The sequence below is a fragment of the Salmo salar genome, chromosome ssa11, assembly GCF_905237065.1.
Source record: "Salmo salar chromosome ssa11, Ssal_v3.1, whole genome shotgun sequence".
NCBI classification, from domain to species: Eukaryota; Metazoa; Chordata; class Actinopteri; order Salmoniformes; family Salmonidae; genus Salmo; species Salmo salar.
In genome coordinates, this window is record NC_059452.1 from 33,666,594 (window position 1) to 33,690,487 (window position 23,894).

At 45.3% G+C, this 23,894-nt stretch overlaps 1 protein-coding gene across 1 annotated transcript in view; it reads right to left on the bottom strand.

Annotated features, from left to right (window-relative positions):
• Window positions 1-23,894, bottom strand: part of LOC106562546 (dmX-like protein 2) — a 103,284-nt gene that overhangs the window by 74,301 nt on the left and 5,089 nt on the right. Inside the window, 10 exon segments of the mRNA XM_045689389.1 lie at window positions 134-402; window positions 614-832; window positions 2,744-2,924; window positions 3,890-4,061; window positions 4,479-4,651; window positions 4,908-4,974; window positions 10,312-10,456; window positions 10,776-10,854; window positions 12,985-13,056; window positions 13,542-13,667. Coding sequence (XP_045545345.1) covers window positions 134-402; window positions 614-832; window positions 2,744-2,924; window positions 3,890-4,061; window positions 4,479-4,651; window positions 4,908-4,974; window positions 10,312-10,456; window positions 10,776-10,854; window positions 12,985-13,056; window positions 13,542-13,667 — 1,503 coding nt within the window.

The following is a 23,894-nucleotide window of genomic DNA, read 5'->3' on the forward strand; positions in this document are numbered from 1 at the left end:
GAGAATAGTCCGATTGGAGTATAATTCTGCTTCCTCTTGTGTGGGGATAATGCTGGTAGGTGTGTATCCATGTACAATATGTGTTTCTCTTCATGTCCGCGCGTGTGTTGCTGCATGTGCAGTCTCCTCTTACCTGCACCTGTCTGAAGATCCCTTGGATGTACTCGTCCAGGTATTTGACGTGCCAGACCAGGAAGGACCCGTCGGTGGGGTGGATGGTAAACAGCATGTCAGGACTCTTATTCCACTCCAGAGTTAACGCCTCCATCTTCCTCTCCAGCAACATGGAGGGCAGGGGCACCGAGCTACTGGAGCCTGGGGACGACGCCTTGGTGCTGCCCTCACCACCCTCACCCTCCTCACCATGCTCTGATGAACCCTTCTCTGACATCTCATCTAGGTCTGGAGAGAGAGAGGGAGGGTGGGAGTTAGACACGGACAGAGTATGATATGTCAGTGTGTATAGAATACATTGGAACAGACTGATATTACCCAGATGTATTTCACAACTCTACAACGGTTTTGTACTGGGTCAGCTACTCAGAACAAGTTTATATATATATATCTCACAACAACAGCATGTAGATCTGAGGGTTTCTGAAACAGAGCGTACCAAAGTCAAACTTAATGGGGGAGCCGTTCTGGTCGAGGGCGTCGTCGGTGGCTTGGTCCAGCTGCTGTTCTGAGAGCTTGCGGAGCTGCAGCATGAACAGGTCCATGGAGGTGGTGAAGGACAGGTCCTTGTTGTTGAGCCAGTGGACCACAAACCCTCCTCCTCCACTCCCATCCTCCGGAGTAAACACGGCAGACTCCGCTAGCACCGCTGGGATGTCTGGGGGATAGAGAGAGAAAAGGGGCGGGTACAGGATATTACTGCATGGGGGAGGAACATCAGAACAAGCTAAGACTGATGTTGCTAGTTCAGTGTATGTGTCTGAGGCGGAGAGATTGTGTGTGCAGCTGTATGTATATGTATGTCTGAGGCAGTGTGTGTGTGTGTGTGTGTGTGTGTGTGTGTGTGTGTGTGTAGCTGTATGTACAGTTGTCGGTAGTTTACATACACTTTAGCCAAATACATTTAAACTCAGTTTTTCACAATTCCTGACATTTAATCCTAGTAAAAATTCCCTGTCTTAGGTCAATTAGAATCACCACTTTATTTTAAGAATGTGAAATGTCAGAATAATAGTAGAGAGAATTATTTATTTCAGCTTTTATTTCTTTCATCACATTCCCAGTGGGTCAGAAGTTTACATACACTGAATTAGTATTTGGTAGCACTGCCTTTAAATTGTTTAACTTAGGTAAAACGTTTCGGGTAACCTTCCACAAGCTTCCCACAATAAGTTGGGTGGATTTTGGCCCATTCCTCCTGACAGAGCTGGTGTAACTGAGTCAGGTTTGTAGGCCTCCTTACTCGCACACACTTTTTCAGTTCTGCCCACTAATTTTCAATAGGATTGAGGTCAGGGCTTTGTGATGGCCACTCCAATACCTTGACATTGTTGTCCTTAAGCCATTTTGCCACAACTTTAGAAGTAGGCTTGGGATCATTGTCTATTTGGAAGACCCATTTGAGACCAAGCTTTAACTTCCTGACTGATGTCTTGAGATGTTGCTTCAATATATCCACATCATTTTACTCCCTCATGATGCCATCTATTTTGTGAAGTGCACCAGTTCCTCCTGCAGCAAAGCACCCCCACAACATGATGCTGCCACCACCGTGCTTCACAGTTGGGATGGTGTTCTTCGGCTTGCAAGCCTCCCCCTTTTTCCTCCAAACATAACGATGGTCATTATTGTCAAACAGTTGTATTTTTGTTTCATCAGACCAGAGGACATTTTTCCAAAAAGTACGATCTTTGTCCCCATGTGCAGTTGCAAACCGCAGTCTGGCTTTTTTATGGTGGTTTTGGAGCAGTGGCTTCTTCCTTGCTGAGCAGCCTTTCAGGTCATGTTGATATAGGACTCGTTTTACTGTGGATATAGATACTTGTGTACCTGTTTCCTTCAGCATCTTCACAAGGTCCTTTGCTGTTGTTCTGGGATTGATTTGCACTTTTCGCACCAAAGTACCGTTCATCTCTAGGAGACAGAACGCGTCTCCTTCCTGAGCGGTATGACGGCTGCATGGTCCCATGGTGTTTATACTTGCATACTATTGTTTGTGCAGATGAACGTGGTACCTTCAGGTGTTTGGAAATTGCTCCCAAGGATGAACCAGACTTGTGGAGGTCTACAAATGTTTTTCTGAGGTCTTGGCTGATTTCTTTTGATTTTCCCATGATGTCAAGCAAAGAGGCACTGAGTTTGAAGGTAGACCTTCAAATACATCCACAGGTACACCTACAATTGACTCAAATTATGTCAATTAGCCTTTCAGAAGCTTCTAAAGCCATGACATCATTTTCTGGAATTTTCCAAGCTGTTTAAAAGGTACAGTCAACTTAGTGTATGTAAACTTCTGACCCAATGGAATTGTGATACAGTGAATTATAAGTTAAATAATCTGTCTGTAAACAATTGTTGGAAAAATTATTTGTGTCATGCACAAAGTAGATGTCCTAACCGACTTGCCAAAACTATAGTTTGCTAACAAGATATTTGTGGAGTGGTTGAAAAACGAGTTTTAATGACTCCAACCTAAGTGTATGTAAACTTCCCACTTCAACTGTATATGTATGTCTGATGCAGTGTGTGTGTGATATGTGTGTGATGTGTGTGTGTGTGTGCTACGTACCCGTGGCAGGGTTGATGCTGGCAGAGATGTGGAAGTGACAGAGAGCGTTAGCGTGGTGAGAGATGTGGCGGTGTGTGTGTGTCTCGTGGGTCCCCATCTGAGACGGCAGCAGCTCAGTGTGAGACACCAGGGCAGACGACCTCCGACGACCACGACGCAGGTGCTTCAGGTGGCTCATCGACTGGCCAATGAGAGGACAGGACAGGCACAGGGAGGACCAATGACAGGGCAGGGGGTGGGACAGGAAGAGAGAAGAGAAGCGTCATGTTATTGAAGCCCTTCATACTGTTAGGTTCTAAACAAACAGAGTACAAACTCAAACGAATCACTAGGAAAATCTCAAAACAAGTTTATTCCACCACTGAGTCAAACAGCTGCAAAGACAAAGACATGTTTACCAAGCCCATATATTTATACCCTCCTACTAGGAGGAGTCAACTCCTTGACGTCTAGACAGCCAATCCATATCTGTTGCTAGTCAGGAACTTAATTGGTTCCTCTTATTGTTGTAGTCATTGTGTGTAATAGGACTGTTCCTTGTCACCTCATCTGACCTGACCTCGGGTCAAATTCCTCACTCCTCCACGGCTGTTCTACCTTATCAGTGACTGAAACCAGACTGTTACCCTTTGCCTCCCTCCATAGGATCCATGAGATTTAACAATAACATGTTAGACAGAATGTACATTTCCTGCCTCCCCCTCTTGTCTCACTCAGTAACTTTCCATACACCTAGTTCTTATCCACCTTCCACTGACCCCAACATATACATTCATTATACATATACATTCATTATACACATAAAGTAAGTTCTCGTATGCTAACATGAATAAGTATATTTCAAGCTAGAATCCAACAATATCAATCTGTTCTACATCTCTGTGCCTTTTTAAAATGACTAACTAATAAAGTATACATTCAAAATGACTAACTAATAAAGTATACATTCAAAATGACTAACTAATAAAGTATACATTCAAAATGACTAACTAATAAAGTGTACATTTAAAATGACTAATACAAAGTTGGTTTGAAGAATACATTTGTGTGTGCATGTGTGTGTGCGTTTGCGGGTGTGTTTGGCGTGCCTGTGTGTGTGTGTGTGTGTGTGTGTGTGTGTGTGTGCCTGTACTGTGTTGTCTCTACCTCCAGGGCATGTTGAATCTTGTCCTTGCCCCCCAGGCCTGGCAGGCTGGAACTGTATGTGTTGTCAGTGATCTGACCACCCAGGATACTGTCCTCTGGCAGGACCGTCTCAGACCACAACCTACACACACCGTCCTCACACGACGTCAACAGCACATTACACACACTACCCCTGGAGAGCAAAGAGGGAGGGGGGAAGCAAGAGGGAGGGGTGGGTGGAAGAGAGAGAGACACACACAAAACATCATTTTATATTGATGATTGACAGTTTAGTAAAGCCCAAATCTTTCCATTAGTATGGGATTAAGACATTCAGAAACACAAAGCTGAATCTATACAACAGGTTAGAATATACAACCAGCTTGACTTATTTTTTTTCCCCATTTAAAATGTTTGTGCGCATGCACTTGTGTGTTTGGTCCTTTGTGTGTGTGTGTGTGTGTGTGTGTGTGTGTGTGTGTGTGTGTGTGTGTGTGTGTGTGTGTGTGTGTGTGTGTGTGTGTGTGTGTGTGTGTGTGTGTGTGTGTGTGTGTGTGTGTGTGTGTGTGTGTGTGTGTGTGTGTGTGTGTGTGTGTGTGTGTGTTCTGACTTGGGCATGTATTTGCTGGTCTTCCTCCAGGACAGGCCGGTGACAGAGCGGGGGTGGGCCAGGTATATGAAGGAGAAGTGGACCTGAGGGCCTTTCTTATCTGGGAGGTCTGGGAGCACCACAGAAGAGCGCCACCCAGTGGTGGGGTACCACACCTTCAACAGACAGTCATCCTGGACAGAGAAACACACAGGTGAGAGACACACACACACACAATAGTTAGTGCAGTACCAAGCACAATGGCTACACTTGATCCTGAATAAGCTATCACAAAGTCTAGATGCCACATTACTATGTGTTTATTACTCTACAGGTGTTACAGGAGAATCAACATGAGGAAGTAGAAAACATTTATGACATGATTGGGATATTGACAATATATGGAAACAAGATATGACCTGTAAAATGTTAGCTTTCAAGTGAGTGTACCTTGCCGGCTGTTGCAAAGTATTCCCCATCAGGAGACCACTTGGTGATGTGAACAGACATTGCAGTCCTGTAGAGGGAGAGCGAGATAGAGAGAGAGAGAGATAGATAGAGAGAGAGAGAGAGAGAGAGAGAGAGAGAGAGAGAGAGAGAGAGAGAGAGAGAGAGAGAGAGACAGAGAGGGAGAGAGAGAACAAAGAGATAGACAGAGAGAGAGATAGACAGAGAGAGAGAGAGATAGACAGACAGAGAGAGAGATAGACAGAGAGAGAGAGAGAGAGAGAGATAGACAGAGAGAGAGAGAGAGAGAGAGAGAGAGAGATAGACAGAGAGAGAGAGATAGACAGAGAGAGAGACAGAGAGATAGACAGAGAGAGAGACAGAGAGAGAGATAGACAGAGAGAGAGATAGACAGAGAGAGAGATAGACAGAGAGAGAGATAGACAGAGAGAGAGATAGACAGAGAGAGAGATAGACAGAGAGAGAATAGACAGAGAGAGAGATAAACAGAGAGATAGACAGAGAGATAGACAGATCACTGAGAACACATACAGTTCTGGGGGCAAGGACAAGATACAACACGCCCTGGAGGTAGAGACAACACAGTACACACACACACACACACACACACACACACACACACACACACACACACACACACACACACACACACACACACACACACACACACACACACACACACACACAGGCACGCAAAACACACCCGCAAACGCACACACACAAAATGTATTCTTCAAACCAACTATGTTGTCATCATTTTGAATGTACACTTTATTAGTTAGTCATTTTGAATGAAAACTTTATTAGTTAGTCATTTTGAATGTACACTTTATTAGTTAGTCATTTTGAATGTATACTTTATTAGTTAGTCATTTGGAATGTACCGTAATTTCCGGACTATTAAGCGCACCTGAATATAAGCCGCACCCACTGAATTTTAAAAAAAGTATTATTTTGAACATAAATAAGCCGCAGGTGCCTACCGGTACATTGAAACAAATGAACTTTACACAGGCTTTAACGAAACACGGCTTGTAACACAAATAAATAGGCTTTAACGAAACACGGCTTGTAACAAAAATAAATAGGCTTTAACGAAACACGGCTTGTAACAAAAATAAATAGGCTTTAACGAAACACGGCTTGTAACAAAAATAAATAGGCTTTAACGAAACACGGCTTGTAACAAAAATAAATAGGCTTTAACAAAACACGGCTTGTAACACAAATAAATAGGCTTTAATGAAACACGGCTTGTAACACAAATAAATAGGCTTTAATGAAACATGGCTTGTAACAAAAATAAATAGGCTTTAATGAAACACGGCTTGTAACACAAATAAATAGGCTTTAACGAAACACGGCTTGTAACAAAAATAAATAGGCTTTAACGAAACACGGCTTGTAACAAAAATAAATAGGCTTTAACGTAACACGGCTTGTAACACAAATAAATAGGCTTTAACGAAACACGGCTTGTAACACAAATAAATAGGCTTTAACGAAACACGGCTTGTAACACAAATAAATAGGCTTTAACGAAACACGGCTTGTAACAAAAATAAATAGGCTTTAACGAAACACGGCTTGTAACACAAATAAATAGGCTTTAACGAAACACGGCTTGTAACAAAAATAAATAGGCTTTAACGAAACACGGCTTGTAACACAAATAAATAGGCTTTAACGAAACACGGCTTGTAACAAAAATAAATAGGCTTTAACGAAACACAGCTTGTAATAAAAATAAATAGGCTTTAACGAAACACGGCTTGTAACGCAAATAAATAGGCTTTAACGAAACACGGCTTGTAACAAAAATAAATAGGCTTTAACGAAACACGGCTTGTAACACAAATAAATAGGCTTTAACGAAACACGGCTTGTAACAAAAATAAATAGGCTTTAACGAAACACGGCTTGTAATAAAAATAAATAGGCTTTAACGAAACACGGCTTGTAACAAAAATAAATAGGCTTTAACGAAACACGGCTTGTAACAAAAATAAATAGGCTTTAACGAAACACGGCTTGTAATAAAAATAAATAGGCTTTAACGAAACACGGCTTGTAACAAAAATAAAAAATTAGCAGTAAGCTTTAGTTGTCTTTTTGCACTGAGTCAATTCCTCACGCTGCTGTTTCCAACGTCTTATCATCGACTCATTAAGACCAAGCTCCCGTGCAGCAGCTCTATTTCCTTTTCCAACAGCCAGATCAATCGCCTTCAACTTGAAAGCTGCATCATATGCATTTCTCCGTGTCTTTGCCATGATGAGGGTGACAAAATGACTACCGTAATCAGAATGATAGGAAGTTTGAGAGCGCTCGATTTAATCTAAACAGTAAACAAAAAGTTGTTTGACCTTAACCCGTTCGGCAATTTCATTGGTCTAATGAAAGCTTCATGCCGCCAAAAAACTGAGCACGTCACAGAATGTGAAAGCGGGAAAAATCCATATATTAGCCGCGTCATTGTTTAAGCCGCGAGGTTCAAAGCCTGGGAAAAAAGTTGCGGCTTATAGTCCGGAATTTACGGTACACTTTATTAGTTAGTCATTTTGAATGTACACTTTATTAGTTAGTCATTTTAAATGCACACTTTATTCGTTAGTCATTTTGAATGTACACTTTATTAGTTAGTCATTTTGAATGTATACTTTATTAGTTATCATTTTGAATGTATACTTTATTAGTTAGTCATTTTGAATGTATACTTTATTAGTTAGTCATTTTAAAAAGGCACAGAGATGTAGAACAGATTGATATTGTTGGATTCTAGCTTGAAATATACTTATTCATGTTAGCATACGAGAACTTACTTTATGTGTATAATGAATGTATATGTATAATGAATGTATATGTTGGGGTCAGTGGAAGGTGGATAAGAACTAGGTGTATGGAAAGTTACTGAGTGAGACAAGAGGGGGAGGCAGGAAATGTACATTCTGTCTAACATGTTATTGTTAAATCTCATGGATCCTATGGAGGGAGGCAAAGGGTAACAGTCTGGTTTCAGTCACTGATAAGGTAGAACAGCCGTGGAGGAGTGAGGAATTTGACCCGAGGTCAGGTCAGATGAGGTGACAAGGAACAGTCCTATTACACACAATGACTACAACAATAAGAGGAACCAATTAAGTTCCTGACTAGCAACAGATATGGATTGGCTGTCTAGACGTCAAGGAGTTGACTCCTCCTAGTAGGAGGGTATAAATATATGGGCTTGGTAAACATGTCTTTGTCTTTGCAGCTGTTTGACTCAGTGGTGGAATAAACTTGTTTTGAGATTTTCCTAGTGATTCGTTTGAGTTTGTACTCTGTTTGTTTAGAACCTAACAGTATGAAGGGCTTCAATAACATGACGCTTCTCTTCTCTCTTCCTGTCCCACTCCCTGCCCTGTCATTGGTCCTCCCTGTGCCTGTCCTGTCCTCTCATTGGCCAGTCGATGAGCCACCTGAAGCACCTGCGTCGTGGTCGTCGGAGGTCGTCTGCCCTGGTGTCTCACACTGAGCTGCTGCCGTCTCAGATGGGGACCCACGAGACACACACACACATCTCTCACCACGCTAACGCTCTCTGTCACTTCCACATCTCTGCCAGCATCAACCCTGCCACGGGTACGTAGCACACAAACACACACACACATCACACACATATCACACACACACTGCATCAGACATACATATACAGTTGAAGTGGGAAGCTTACATACACTTAGGTTGGAGTCATTAAAACTCGTTTTTCAACCACTCCACACATTTCTTGTCAAACTATAGTTTTGGCAAGTCGGTCAGGACATCGACTTTGTGCATGACACAAGTAATTTCTCCAACAATTGTTTACAGACAGATCATTTAACTTAGAATTCACTGTATCACAATTCTAGTGGGTCAGAAGTTTACATACACTAAGTTGACTGTGCCTTTAAACAGCTTGGAAAGTTCCAGAAAATGATGTCATGGCATTAGAAGCTTCTGATAGGCTAATTGACATAATTTGAGTCAATTGTAGGTGTACCTGTGGATGTATTTGAAGGTCTACCTTCAAACTCAGTGCCTCTTTGCTTGACATCATGGGAAAATCAAAAGAAATCAGCCAAGACCTCACAAAAGACCTCTATAAGTCTGGTTTATCCTTGGGAGCAATTTCCAAACGCCTGAAGTTACCACGTTCATCTGTACAAACAATAGTACGCAAGTATAAACACCATGGGACCACGCAGCCATCATACCGCTCAGGAAGGAGACGCGTTCTGTCTCCTAGAGATGAACGGTACTTTGGTGCGAAAAGTGCAAATCAACCCCAGAACAACAGCAAAGGATCTTGTGAAGATGCTGAAGGAAACAGGTACAAAAGTATCTATATCCACAGTAAAACGAGTCCTATATCGACATAACATGAAAGGCCACTCAGCAAGGAAGAAGCCACTGCTCCAAAACCACCATAAAAAAGCCAGACTACGGTTTGCAACTGCACATGGGGACAAAGATCGTACTTTTTGGAGAAATGTCCTCTGGTCTGACGAAACAAAAATAGACCTGTTTGGCAATAATGACCATCGTTTTGTTTGGAGAAAAAAGGGGACGCTTGCAAGCCGAAGAACAACATCACAACCGTGAAGCACGGGGGTGGCAGCATCATGTTGTGGGGGTGCTTTGCTGCAGGAGAGACAGGTGCACTTCACAAACTAGATGGCATCATGATGGAGGAAAATTATGTGGATATGTTGAAGCAACATCTCAAGACATCAGTCATGAAGTTAAAGCTTGGTCGCAAATGGGTCTTCCAAATGGACAATGACCCCAAGCATACTTCTAAAGTTGTGGGACAACAATGTCAAGGTATTGGAGTGGCCATCACAAAGCCTTGACCTCAATCCTATTGAAAATTAGTGGGCAGAACTGAAAAAGCGTGTGCGAGCAAGGAGGCCTACAAACCTGACTCAGTTACACCAGCTCTGTCAGGAAGAATGGGCCACAATCCACCCAACTTATTGTTGGAAGCTTGTGGAAGGCTACCCGAAATGTTTGACCCAAGTTAAACAATTTAAAGGCAATGCTACCAAATACTAATTGAGTGTATGTAAACTTCTGACCCACTGGGAATGTGATGAAAGAAATCAAAGCTGAAATAAATCATCATTCACATTCTTAAAATAAAGTGGTGATCCTAACTGACCTAAGACCGGGAATTTTTTACTAGAATTAAATATCAGAAATTGTGAAAAACTGAGTTTAAATGTATTTTGCTAAGGTGTATGTAAACTTCCGACTTCAACTGTGCATCATATTGCTGAGACTACCTTTAAAGAGCTGTAACGGTCTGCAGGCCTGATGTCTACTAAACACTTGAAAAGCACCACACTCAGCTCCTGTCACTCACATGCACTGCCAGACACACTTCCAGTCGTTGAGGGCAGGGTGAGGTTTGTCATCGGTCATGGGTCCATCCTCCTCCTCTATCAGTGTGTGTGCTGACGGAGGGGCCCACAGCTGCAGGCGCTCTGTAGCTGCCAGAATACGCTTCCCTACAGGACACATACACATGGTTAAATGGCTACATGGTTACCTGTTCCCTGCACATTCACTTGGTACCGGTACCCCTTGTATATGGCCTCCTCATTATTATTATTTATTTATTTTGACTTTTAAATATTTACTAAATAAACTCTTTACTCTTATTTTTCTGTAAACTGCATTGTTGGTTAAGGGCCTGTAAGTCACTGTAAGGTCTACACCTGTTGTATTCGGCGCATGTGACAAAATGTGAAGATATATGTCACAGTTACAAACAGATACTAACTGTACACGCAGACACTCACACAACAGTTAGTTAGGAGGCGTTACCTTGTGGGTCCCAGGCCAGGTTATAGGTGATAGCATTAAGGAAGAACTGTCCTGTCTTTTGCCACTGGTAGTTAAGCTGCTGTTAATGGCAGAGACAGAAAGAGGTGTAGGGAGAGGGACACAGGAGGAGACAATATAGATTGGAAAGAGAGAATGAGGGGAGAGGTGGGAAGAAGAGAGTGAGGGGCGAGAGAGAGGGGGGTAAGAGAGAGCGGCGAGAGAGAGAGAGAGAGGGGTGAGAGAGAAAGAGAGCGAGAGAGGGGGGGCGAGAGAGGGGGCGCGAGAGAGAGAGAGAGGGGGGCGAGAGAGAGAGAGAGAGGGGGGCGAGAGAGAGAGAGAGAGGGGCGAGAGAGAGAGAGGGGGGCGAGAGAGAGAGAGAGAGAGAGAGAGAGAGAGAGAGAGAGGGGCGAGAGAGGCGAGAGAGAGAGAGAGAGAGCGGCGAGAGAGAGAGCGAGAGAGAGGGGCGAGAGAGAGGGGCGAGAGAGAGGAGCGAGAGAGAGGGGCGAGAGAGAGGGGCGAGAGAGGGGCGAGAGAGAGCGGGCGAGAGAGCGGGGCGAGAGAGAGCGAAGGCGAGAGAGAGCGAAGGCGAGAGAGCGAAGGCGAGAGAGCGAAGGCGAGAGAGCGAAGGCGAGAGAGCGAAGGCGAGAGAGCGAAGGCGAGAGAGCGAAGAGAGCGAGAGAGAGCGAGAGAGCGAAGGCGAGAGAGAAGCGAGCGAGCGAGAGAGAGCGAGAGAGCGGGGCGAGAGAGAGAGCGAGAGAGCGAGAGCGAGAGAGAGCGAGAGAGCGGGGCGAGAGAGAGCGAGAGAGCGGGGCGAGAGAGAGCGAGAGAGCGAGCGAGAGAGCGGGGCGAGAGAGAGAGGGGCGAGAGCGAGAGAGGCGAGAGAGAGCGAGAGAGAGAGGGGCGAGAGCGAGAGAGGCGAGAGCGAGAGAGGCGAGAGAGAGGGCCGAGAGAGAGGGGGGGCGAGAGAGAGGGGGCGAGAGAGAGAGGGCGAGAGAGAGGGGGCGAGAGAGAGGGGGCGAGAGAGGGGGGCGAGAGAGGGGGCGAGAGAGGGGGGGGCGAGAGAGCGGGGCGAGAGAGCGGGGCGAGAGAGCGGGCGAGAGAGCGAGGCGAGAGAGCGGGCGAGAGAGCGAGCGAGAGAGCGAGGCGAGAGAGCGAAGCGAGAGAGCGGAGCGAGAGAGCGGAGCGAGAGAGAGCGGAGCGAGAGAGCGGAGCGAGAGAGCGAGCGAGAGAGCGGGGCGAGAGAGAGCGAGAGTGCGGGGCGAGAGAGAGCGAGAGTGCGGGCGAGAGAGAGCGGGGCGAGAGAGAGCGAGAGAGCAGGGCGAGAGAGAGCGAGAGAGCGGGGCGAGAGAGAAAGAGAGAGAGAGGCGAGAGAGAGAGAGAGGGGCGAGAGAGAGAGGGACGAGAGAGAGCGGGGCGAGAGAGAGAGGGGCGAGAGAGAGAGGGGCGAGAGAGAGAGGGGCGAGAGAGAGGGGCGAGAGAGAGGGGCGAGAGAGAGGGGCGAGAGAGAGAGGGGCGAGAGAGAGAGGGGCGAGAGAGAGGGGTGCGAGAGAGAGGGGTGCGAGAGAGAGAGGGGCGAGAGAGAGAGGGGCGAGAGAGAGGGGTGCGAGAGAGAGGGGTGCGAGAGAGAGGGGTGCGAGAGAGAGGGGTGCGAGAGAGAGGGCGAGAGAGAGCGAGAGAGCGGGGCGAGAGAGAGCGAGAGCGCGGGGCGAGAGAGAGCGAGAGAGCGGGGCGCGGGGCGAGAGAGAGGGGAGCGAGAGAGAGGGGGGCGAGAGAGAGGGGGGCGAGAGAGAGCGAGAGAGAGCGGCGAGAGAGAGCGAGAGTGCGGGGCGAGGGAGAACGAGAGAGTGAGAGCGAGAGAGAGAGCGAGAGCGAGAGAGAGAGAGAGAGAGAGTTATTCAACACATGCACAGACATGCAGCTATAATAAGCTACATGCTCAGGCACCAGCCACTGTTAATACAGTCATTTACAGCCACACACAACTCACAACTTGAACAGAATATTCAGGGCTGATAAAAATCACACAGCAGAACAGTAATGAAGCAGTTAAAACACAGTGGAACTCTCAATGCAGCATTACACACACACACACACACACACACACACACACACACACACACACACACACACACACTAGGCATGCTCTCTCTCACACACACACACACAAGGCAGTTTATTCAGCATAAAATGTCAGTGCCTCTCTGCTTACCTTGTGGCGTTTGTTTGGGTTGGTAGCGAATGGTTCAAAGATACACACTGTGTTCCCATAGGACGCTGCAATCTAAACAAACAGATTAACGTTCAATATCCCAACATGAATCAGTAGTTTTACACACCGGGGGTAATGGTGCAGTCATTCCCAAAGGAGAGGAGGGAGGAGAGGAGGAGAGGAGGGGGGAGGAGGAGAGGAGGAGAGGTGGGGAGGGAGGAGGAGAGGAGGGAGGAGAGGAGGAGAGGAGGGGGAGGAGGAGGAGGACAGGAGGGGAGAGGAGGGAGGAGAGGAGGAGGGAGGAGACAGAAGAAGAGAGCAAGGAGAAGAGAACAGAACTGCATTTGTCATCACAACATTATTGTAACTACTAGTGTGTGTGTGTGTGTGTGTGTGTGTGTGTGTGTGTGTGTGTGTGTGTGTGTGTGTGTGTACAGCATGTGTGTGTCTTACCCTGTGTGTGTGTGTGTGTGTGTGTGTGTGTGTGTGTGTGTGTGTGTGTGTGTGTGTGTGTGTGTGTGTGTGTGTGTGTGTGTGTGTGTGTGTGTGTCTCTTACCCTGCCCAGCTGGTGGGAGCACTCGACACAGCCCACCTGGATGTTGCCATTTTGAGCCCCAGGGATGATCTGAACACACTCAAAATCACTGGCCAAGATCACTATATCACAGCCTGAACCATAGGCCTGGGAGAGGGGAGACACACACACAGAGACAATTCAGTCAATCCAACAGCAGCCTGGTCTCACATCTGATTGTTCCATGTTACAGCAGCCTGGTCTCACATCTGATTGTGCCATGTTACAGCAGCCTGGTCTCACATCTGATTGTGCCATGTTACAGCAGCCTGGTCTCACATCTGACTGTGCCATGTTACAGCAGCCTGGTCCCACATCTGATTGTGCCATGTTACAGCAGCCTGGTCTCACATCTGATTGTGCCATGTTACAGCAGCCTGGTCTCACATCTGATTGTGCCATATTCCAGCAGCCTGGTCCCACATCTGATTGTGCCATGTTACAGCAGCCTGGTCTCACATCTGATTGTGCCATATTACAGCAGCCTGGTCCCACATATGATTGTGCCATGTTACAGCAGCCTGGTCTCACATCTGATTGTGCCATATTACAGCAGCCTGGTCTCACATCTGATTGTGCCATGTTACAGCAGCCTGGTCCCACATCTGATTGTGCCCTGTTACAGCAGCCTGGTCTCACATCTGATAGTGCCATATTACAGCAGCCTGGTCCCACATCTGATTGTGCCATGTTACAGCAGCCTGGTCCCACATCTGATTGTGCCATGTTACAGCAGCCTGGTCCCACATCTGATTGTGCCATGTTACAGCAGCCTGGTCCCACATCTGATTGTGCCATGTTACAGCAGCCTGGTCTCACATCTGATTGTGCCATATTACCAATTTGCTGAGACAATTTGTATTTTTTTATTTAACCTTTATTTAACCTCGTACATCTAGACGTTCCGCTAGCGGAACACCTGCTCCAATAGCCAATGATGGGCGTGGCGCGAATTACAAATTCCTCAAAAATACAAAAACTTCAATTTTTCAAACATATTACTATTTTACACCATTTTAAAGACAAGACTCTCCTTTATCTAACCACACTGTCCGATTTCAAAAAGGCTTTACAATGAAAGCAAAACATTAGATTATGTCAGCAGAGTACCCAGACAGAAATAATCAGACACCCATTTTTCAAGCTAGCATATAATGTCACATAAATCCAAACCACAGCTAAATGCAGCACTAACCTTTGATGATCTTCATCAGATGACACCCCTAGGACATTATGTTATACAATACATGTATGTTTTGTTCAATCAAGTTCATATTTATATCAAAAACCAGTTTTTTACATTAGCATGTGACGTTCAGAACTAGCATACCCCCCGCAAACTTCCGGTGAATTTACTAAATTACTCACGATAAACGTTCACAAAAAGCATAACAATTATTTTAAGAATTATAGATACAGAACTCCTCTATGCACTCGATATGTCCGATTTTAAAATAGCTTTTCGGTGAAAGCACATTTTGCAATATTCTGAATAGATAGCCCGGCCATCACGGCTAGCTATTTAGACACCCACCAAGTTTAGCACTCACCAAAGTCAGATTTACTATAAGAAAAATGTTATTACCTTTGCTGTTCTTCGTCAGAATGCACTCCCAGGACTTCTACTTCAATAACAAATGTTGGTTTGGTCCCAAATAATCCATAGTTATATCCAAACAGCGGCGTTTTGTTCGTGCGTTCAAGACACTATCCGAAAGGGTAAATAAGGGTTACACGCCCGACGCGTTTCGTGACAAAAAAATTCTAAATATTCCATTACCGTACTTCGAAGCATGTCAACCGCTGTTTAAAATCTATTTTTATGCCATTTTTCTCGTAAAAAAGCGATAATATTCCGACCGGGAAAGCGTGTTTACGTTCAAAGAGAGAGAAAGTAAAAGCATGGGATCCCCTCGTGCTCGCGCCTGAGTCTCATAGTACTCTGACCGGCCACTATCCAAACGCGCTAAAGTTTTTCAGCCAGCGGCTGGAATTACATCATTCAGCTTTTTCCCGGGTTCTGAGAGCCTATGGGAGCCGTAGGAAGTGTCACGTTACAGCAAAGATCCTAAATTTTCTTTAAACAGAGCCAAGAAGCTCAAAGAATGGTCAGAGGGTACTTCCTGTTTGGAATCTTCTCAGGTTTTTGCCTGCCATATGAGTTCTGTTATACTCACAGACACCATTCAAACAGTTTTAGAAACTTTAGGGTGTTTTCTATCCAAAGCCAATAATTATATGCATATTGTAGTTTCTGGGCAGGAGTAATAATCAGATTAAATCGGGTACGTTTTTTATCCGGCCGTGAAAATACTGCCCCCTAGCCATAACAGGTTAACTTGGCAAGTCAGTTAAGAACAAATTATTATTTACAGACGGCCTACCCCGGCCAAACCTTAAACCAGACGACGCTGGGCCAATTGTGCGCCACCCTATGGGACTCCCAATCACGGCCAGTTGTGATACAGCCTGGAATCGAACCAGGGTCTGTAGTGATGCCTCTAGCACTAAGATGCAGTGCCTTAGACCGCTGCACCACTTGGGAGCAATGACCAGTAGAGCTGAAAGGACAGCACAAACAGATCTGGGACCAGGCTACATATACAGTCCACTCCTCCTGATAGGTAAATATACCTACTGAGACTGTCTGGTGAACTGCACTGTAGTCAAACAGAGAGAGAGACAGAGAGGCTACAGTACAGCAGCTGTACCTCCATCACATCACTCTCTACACCATGCTTAGAAAAGTGTGTCTCCCAGAATGGCACCCTATTCCCTATATAGTGCACTACTTTTGACCAGGGTCTATAGGGATGCAAGGGAATAGGGTGCCATTTGAGACGCATCCTAAGTCTCCATGTTTTATTCAGGCTAGTGGTTAGGTAATGATGAGTTCTCTTAGAACAGGTCCCATGTTTCCAGGTCTACACAGTCTAGTCAGCTGCTGGTGTTCTGGTTCCATGGAAACATGCAGCGTTGTTCACGTGAAAAGAGAGGTGTGTTGAGAAACATTTCAGAGGATGTGAGACCTGAGAGGTGTTTACAACACTGTGACTCTGGAACGAAGAGGCTGAAGAGAGAGGGAGGAGAGAGGAGGGAGAGAGAGGGGTTGTAGAGAAATGAAAGAGGAGGAGAGAGAGGTTGTAGAGAGAGGGAGGAGAGAGGAGGGAGAGAGAGAGAGGCTGAAGGGAGAGGGAGGAGAGAGGTGGGAGAGAGGCTGTAGAGGGAGGAGAGAGGAGAGAGGTGGGAGAGAGGCTGTAGAGGGAGGAGAGAGGAGGGAGAGAGAGGGGTTGTAGAGAAATGAAAGAGGAGGAGAGAGAGGTTGTAGAGAGAGGGAGGAGAGAGGAGCAAGAGAGAGGCTGTAGAGAGGCTAAAGGGAGAGGGAGGAGAGAGGTGGGAGAGAGGCTGTAGAGGGAGGAGAGAGGAGAGAGGTGGGAGAGAGGCTGTAGAGGGAGGAGAGAGGAGGGAGAGAGAGGGGTTGTAGAGAAGGGGAGGAGAGATGAGGGAGAGAGAGAGGTTGTAGAGAGGGAGAAGAGAGAGGCTGAAGAGAGAGGGAGGAGGGAGAATGTATGTGTGAGAGAAAGAAGAGAAGGAGAGTCGAGGGAGAAAGATAAAGACCGAAGAGAGAGAGAGTGGTTGAGGAGAAAGAGGAAGGAGAAGAGATAATGCGTGTGTAAGAGAGAGAGGGAGAAAAAGGAGGGAGGGAAGGAGAGAGGAGCAGTCCTAGTTGAGGTATCGCTGCAGCGGCTGAACATTACAGCTGGAATTAAAAGCAGTCACCGTCACGCATAGACTAGCCCTGTTCTACTCACCTACACACACACACACACACACGTGCGTGCGAGGAGAGTTGAGGTGTGCATGACTGAGAGACCACTCTGTTCTGTACCTGTACAAAGTAAGGTGTGTGTGTGTGTGTGTGTGTGTGTGTCATCGATCTACATGAACCTGATACAACAGAAACAACCACTCAGCTCATCACGTCTGTCCAAGCACCTCTCACCTCGCCTCTGCCTGTCTGCCTGCCTGTCTGCCTGCCTGCTTGCTTGTCTGCCTGCCTGCTTGCTTGTCTGCCTGCCTGCCTGCTTGCTTGTCTGCCTGCTTGCTTGCTTGTCTGCCTGCTTGTCTTTGACAAGAGCCCTGAAAGGCCATTTGGTATGCAGCCTATATTCCCTCACAAAGCCAGTGTTTAGGTGGTCTAACATAAACCTGCCTCACACATAGCTGACTGCACTGCCAGACCAGTCAGAGTTGGCAACACGACATGACCCAGACATCAAGGACAATGCAGTGAATGCAGGGAGTATGAATTAGGTCTATTATATGTAACATGAGAAGAGATGTTGGCTGAAGACTGAACTCTTTTCATCAGGTTAATATTCATATAATAGAGACAGGGAGACTGAGTTCACAATACCAGCCCCCCCACACACACACACACACACACACACACCACGCAAACACAGACACACAGACAAACACCACGCAAACACAGACACACACAGACAAACACCACGCAAACACAGACACACACAGACAAACACCACACAAATACAGACACACACACACACACACACACACACACACACACCACGCAAACACACACAAATATACACCACGCAAATACACACACACACACACACAAAGAAAACACTATACGCAGACACACACAAGCATGCACGGACACACACACAAGATACACACAGACCATACACAGCTGTCACCTACAGAACAACCCAGTAAGGTAGGTCCCCTGACGTTTATTACCCGAGGGCCTTTAACCCCTGGTCGTGCTCCGTCCCATCCAGTGAAAAATCCTATCGCCATTAGCATAACGAAATTTAATATTATTTTTTTTCAAATATAGGACTATGTTATATCGTTTTATAGATGCACCTCTCCTGAATCGAACCACGTTGTCCGATTTCAAAAAGGCTTTACAGCAAAAGCAAAACATTATATTATGTTAGAGGAGTATATCGTAAAAGTAGCCACATAGCCATTTTCCGACCAACCACATGCATCACAAATAACCAAAAAACAGCTAAATGCAGCACTAACCTTTGACAATCTTCATCAGATGACACTCCTAGGACATCATGTTACACAATACATGCATTCTTTTGTTCGATAAAGTTCATATTTATATATAAAAACAGCATTTTACATCGGCGCGTAACGTTGACTAACTATTTTCCCTCAAATGCATCCGGTGAAACAGCGCTACAATTTACTAAATTACTATTCGAAAACATTTTTAAAATGTAATATTGTCATTCTAAGATTTATAGATGAATATCTCTTGAAAGCACCTGTAATGCCAGATTTAAAAATAACTTTACTGGGTAATCACACTTTGCGATAAAAGGGGATGCGATACTCAGAAAAATAGGCTACCGTTACAGGTCAGCGCCATCTTGGAACAATCGCATATCAAATCTAGTCTTGTATACTATTGTCAATAATCCCTTACCTTTGATTATCTTCATCAGAAAGCACTTCTAGGAATCCCAGGTCCACAACAAATGTATTTTCGTTCGAAAAAGTTAATCCTTTATGTTCCAATAGCTTGTTCTTGTTAGCGCGTTCTGAAGGCTGCACCAAAAGTTCCGTCGGCTGCGGGACTACTCTTTCAATAAAATGCATTTTTTTTTAAATTTAGGTTCGTTCAAACATGTCAAACGTTGTATAACATAAATCTTTAGGGCCTTTTTCAACCAGAGCTCCAATAAGATTCAAGGGGGACGATTGCATTCTGTTTCAAAACGTTTCGAAAGGGGAGGGTAGCCAGGGGCGCCGGCGTCATGATGGTGATGGCCCTCTCCGTGTGACCACGTTCCACTGCGTCTCATTCATTCAGTTTTCACAGTAGAAGGCTCAAATCACTTTGGAAAGACTGGGGACATCTAGTGGAAGCAATTGGAAGTGCTCAATGAACCATTGCTCACTGTGTGATTTACAGGCAAACTGATGAAGTTGAGTCCGCAATTCAGAATTCCACTTCCTGTTACGATCGGTCTCGCGGGCGGGCGGGCGGGCGGGCGGGCGGGCGGGCGGGCGGGCGGGCGGGCAGGTAGGTAGGTAGGTAGGTAGGTAGGTGGGTAGGAGGTAGGGGTAGGAGGTAGGTAGGTAGGTAGGAGGTAGGTAGGGTGGGTGAGGTAGGGGTAGGTAGGGTAGGTAGGTAGGAGGTAGGTAGGTAGGTAGGTAACATGTGGCGAAGGACAACGTGACAGGGAAGATTTTGATTTACTGGACCCATATGCATTGTGTGCATAACCCACTGGGCGTTCACCCACGGTGATCACAATGACAGGAATCACAGATTATGGTAATTCATGCATCTTAACAGAACATGCAACTGATGTAATGAGGCAGCCAATAAAATGACATTTTCAAACATTTGCCAAAATGCAATTTGCGGGAAAACACCATTCTAAACAGAGCAGCTGGGAAAACACCATTCTAAACAGAGCAGCTGGGAAAACACCATTCTAAACAGAGCGCCTGGGAAAACACCATTCTAAACAGAGCACCTGGGAAAACACCATTCTAAACAGCGCACCTGGGAAAACACCATTCTAAACAGAGCGCCTGGGAAAACACCATTCTAAACAGCGCACCTGGGAAAATACCATTCTAAACAGAGCAGCTGGGAAAACACCATTCTAAACAGAGCGCCTGGTAAAACACCATTCTAAACAGAGCACCTGGTAAAACACCATTCTAAACAGAGCACCTGGGAAAACACCATTCTAAACAGAGCAGCTGGGAAAACACCATTCTAAACAGAGCAGCTGGGAAAACACCATTCTAAACAGAGCACCTGGGAAAACACCATTCTAAACAGCGCACCTGGGAAAACACCATTCTAAACACAGCACCTGGGAAAACACCATTCTAAACAGCTCACCTGGGAAAACACCATTCTAAACAGCTCACCTGGGAAAACACCATTCTAAACAGAGCACCTGGGAAAACACCATTCTAAACAGAGCGCCTGGGAAAACACCATTCTAAACAGAGCACCTGGGAAAACACCATTCTAAACAGAGCGCCTGGGAAAACACCATTCTAAACAGAGCGCCTGGGAAAACACCATTCTAAACAGAACAGACTCTAAACATGCAACAACTAGGATGGGTTGCTAATATGATTACAATTGTGCCTTTGGTTTTTGGACAATGAAAGAAAGTTGATATGAAAACCAATAGAACAGGAGAGAAATGGCATAGTGGTGGGTCCAATAGGGAAGTAAATGGAAATGTGCAAACATTATATAATTATTCCTGTCTATACAGAAATAAATCAAATCATTCAAAATACTTCCCCAGAAAGCATGACTTAGCCACAGAGGAATCAAGGATCATTAGCGTCTTTAAAAAAATTGCTGTGGATTGTTTCACATCACAAGCTAGTAGGCCTACCCCCGCAATTTGGGTAGCGCGCTTGGCAATAGGCCTAGCTGATTATTGAGTCGCGGCTGTCAGTAACACACATCTAAAATAAGTGTGAAGATAATGGCTCTTGAGTGTAATGTTTTATGTTGAGACAGGAAGAAGGGGAGGGGTGTGTGGTGAAGATACAGGCCAGTCTCTCCAGAATGGCTCAGCCGACACCCGCAAATTCCTGCGCATTCATTGTTTCATTGTGTGAATTGTTCGCCCATAGATATTTTTATCAATTCCCCATTACATGTCACCAGTAGTAAATGTTCCTTTAATCCCTGTCATTTGATTACATTACGTTTATGTTAATGTATGTATTAACTACAATAATTCACCATTCTCACAGTGAAAAGGTTGTTCCAGAATTCACAACCTGCTATACTTGTCAGTAACAAGTTTTAGTTTATTTCATAACCATCATACATGTTTTCATTGTTATTGGTTTGGAGTGCTCCGTTTGAGCAACGAGCATGTGTCTAGTTTCTCTGTCCTGATAATGTTGAGGGGGAGCGGGCGCGCCTGGGCACGCATAGAAGTACCTGGCCTGCTGAGGCTGGTGATCTCTCCTTAGTTGACTTAATAAAAATGATAAACATCTAAAAGTTACGATTAACCACACGACAATCATTGAGAAAGGAAAAGTTATTATTGAAATGAAACTGATCCATGAAAATGCGCATATGAAAATCATAACTGACACGCAGAACAGTAGAAACGGTAGGATAAATTGTAACTTGCCCGAACTTCAAATTCCCAAGCCGCCTATGAAGTCTTCATGAAATAATTGCCTCCAAGTTTCCATGGTGGGATTTTGCCTATAGGCTACTTTGAAGCAAGGTAAGACGTGCTTCATAATATGAAATAAATCCTTCTTGTTTCAAACAATGAAGTATGTTTTCAAAATGCATGCTGCCTCCAGCTGACATTGTAAAGTGGTGGGTGACGTGCTGACAGCCTGTTTCCTGAACTTGAATGGTGAATGGGATGCACACTTCAATTACCAGTTGAGAAATAAAAATACAAAATAAAAATAGTAGCTCTTTAAATCGTGCACCAAAAGTATTTTTAACACGTGATTGCAATTGTTGCGCAATGAATGGGCTTGTAAAAGCACTCGTTTTACTCCAGCAACAACCAGCGGAGGATTGTATTGTTGTATTGGATAAATAAGATACTTTTAGTGTACCTGGACAACCCTTCAAATTAGTGGATTTAGATATTTCAGCCGCACCCGTCGAGCTCACAGCCATGCAATCTCCATAGACAAACATTGACAGTAGAATGGTTCGCAACTGAAGAGCTCAGTGATCTTCAATGTGGCACCGTCACAGGATATCACCTTTCCAACAAGTCAGTTCGTCAAATTTCTGCCCTGCTAGAGCAGTGGAAACATCTAGGAGCAACGGCTCAGCCACAAAGTGTTAGGCTAAACAAGCTCACAGAACAGGACGGCCAAGTGCTGAAGCACGTAGCGTGTACGAATCCTCTGTCCTAGGTTGCAAAAATCACTTCACTACCGAGTTACAAACTGCCTCTGGAAGCAACGTCAGCACAATAACTGTTAGTCTGGAGCTTCATGAAATGGGTTTCGTTGGCTGAGCAGCCGCACACACAAGTCTAAGATCACCATGCGTAATGCCAAGCGTTGGCTGGAGTGGTGTAAAGCTCACTGCCATTGGATTCTGGAGCAGTGGAAATGTGATGAATCACGCTTCACCATCTCCTGTTTCAGCATGACAATGCCCCCGTGCACAAAGCGAGGTCCATACAGAAATGGTTTGTCGAGATCGGTGAGGAGAAGCTTGACTGGCCTGCACAGAGCCCTGACCTCAACCCCATCGAACACCTTTGGGAGCCAGGTCTATCGCCCAACATCAGTGCCCAACCTCACTAATGCTCTTGTGGCTGAATGGAAGCAAGTCCCCGCAGCAATGTTCCAACATCTAGTGGAAAACCTTCCCAGAAGAGCAGAGGCTGTTATAGCAGCAAATGGGGGACCAACTCCATAATAATGGCCATGATTTTGGAATGAGCTGTTCGACGAGAAGGTGTCCACATACTTTTGGCCATGTAGTGTACATGATTACTAACGAAAATACACACAGGCCAATTTAATTATTAACCTATAGTGATAAACATGACGGCAAATGTATTATTTTGCAATGGGATTTATTTTCTCCCAGTCATTTGGGCCAACAACAGTTTTATTTATCAGCTTTCATATAATACATTTTGGTCCATGGTGTGAGCGTTTTGGGCCATGGTGTGAGCGTGTGTTAGAGACAGAGCCCTGGGTGAGCCCTAAGCGTCTCAGTGTGAGTGGTACATCTTTAGACCTAGTGTGGTTCTGGAGGTTTCTTTCCCCTGAAATGGACGCTGACATCTCTGAGGGATACATAAACGGCCTATTGCGCACTACTTTTTCCCTATATAGTGCACTACTTTTAGTGCATGACCAGATCCCATGGGGCTCTGGTCAAAAGTACTGCACTATATAGGGAATAGGGTGCCATTGTGGACGCAGCCAGACACTGAGCCACCAGCCCTCAGGGATGGAACCCAATGGAACACAATAGTAGTCGTTAGGCCTATGCTTTCAGCTGTAGTAGTATAGGCCAATGCATTCATCATTTTGTGTAAGATGGAATTGTATTATTTTAAACAATACAAACGACAACATCACACAAAGATCAACTGCATCACACCTGCTCAGACCCACATGCTCACACCCCCATTTCCAGCACCTGTATCTCTCCACCACATGGCATCAAAATGCACCATTTTGTTAGACCAATGCATTCATAAAGCAAATGTCTCATGAGGCTGTTTTAAAGGCTTTATGAATGTGCCTACAATAAACTGTTACCATGTTTTCCATGTTATGCTAGCC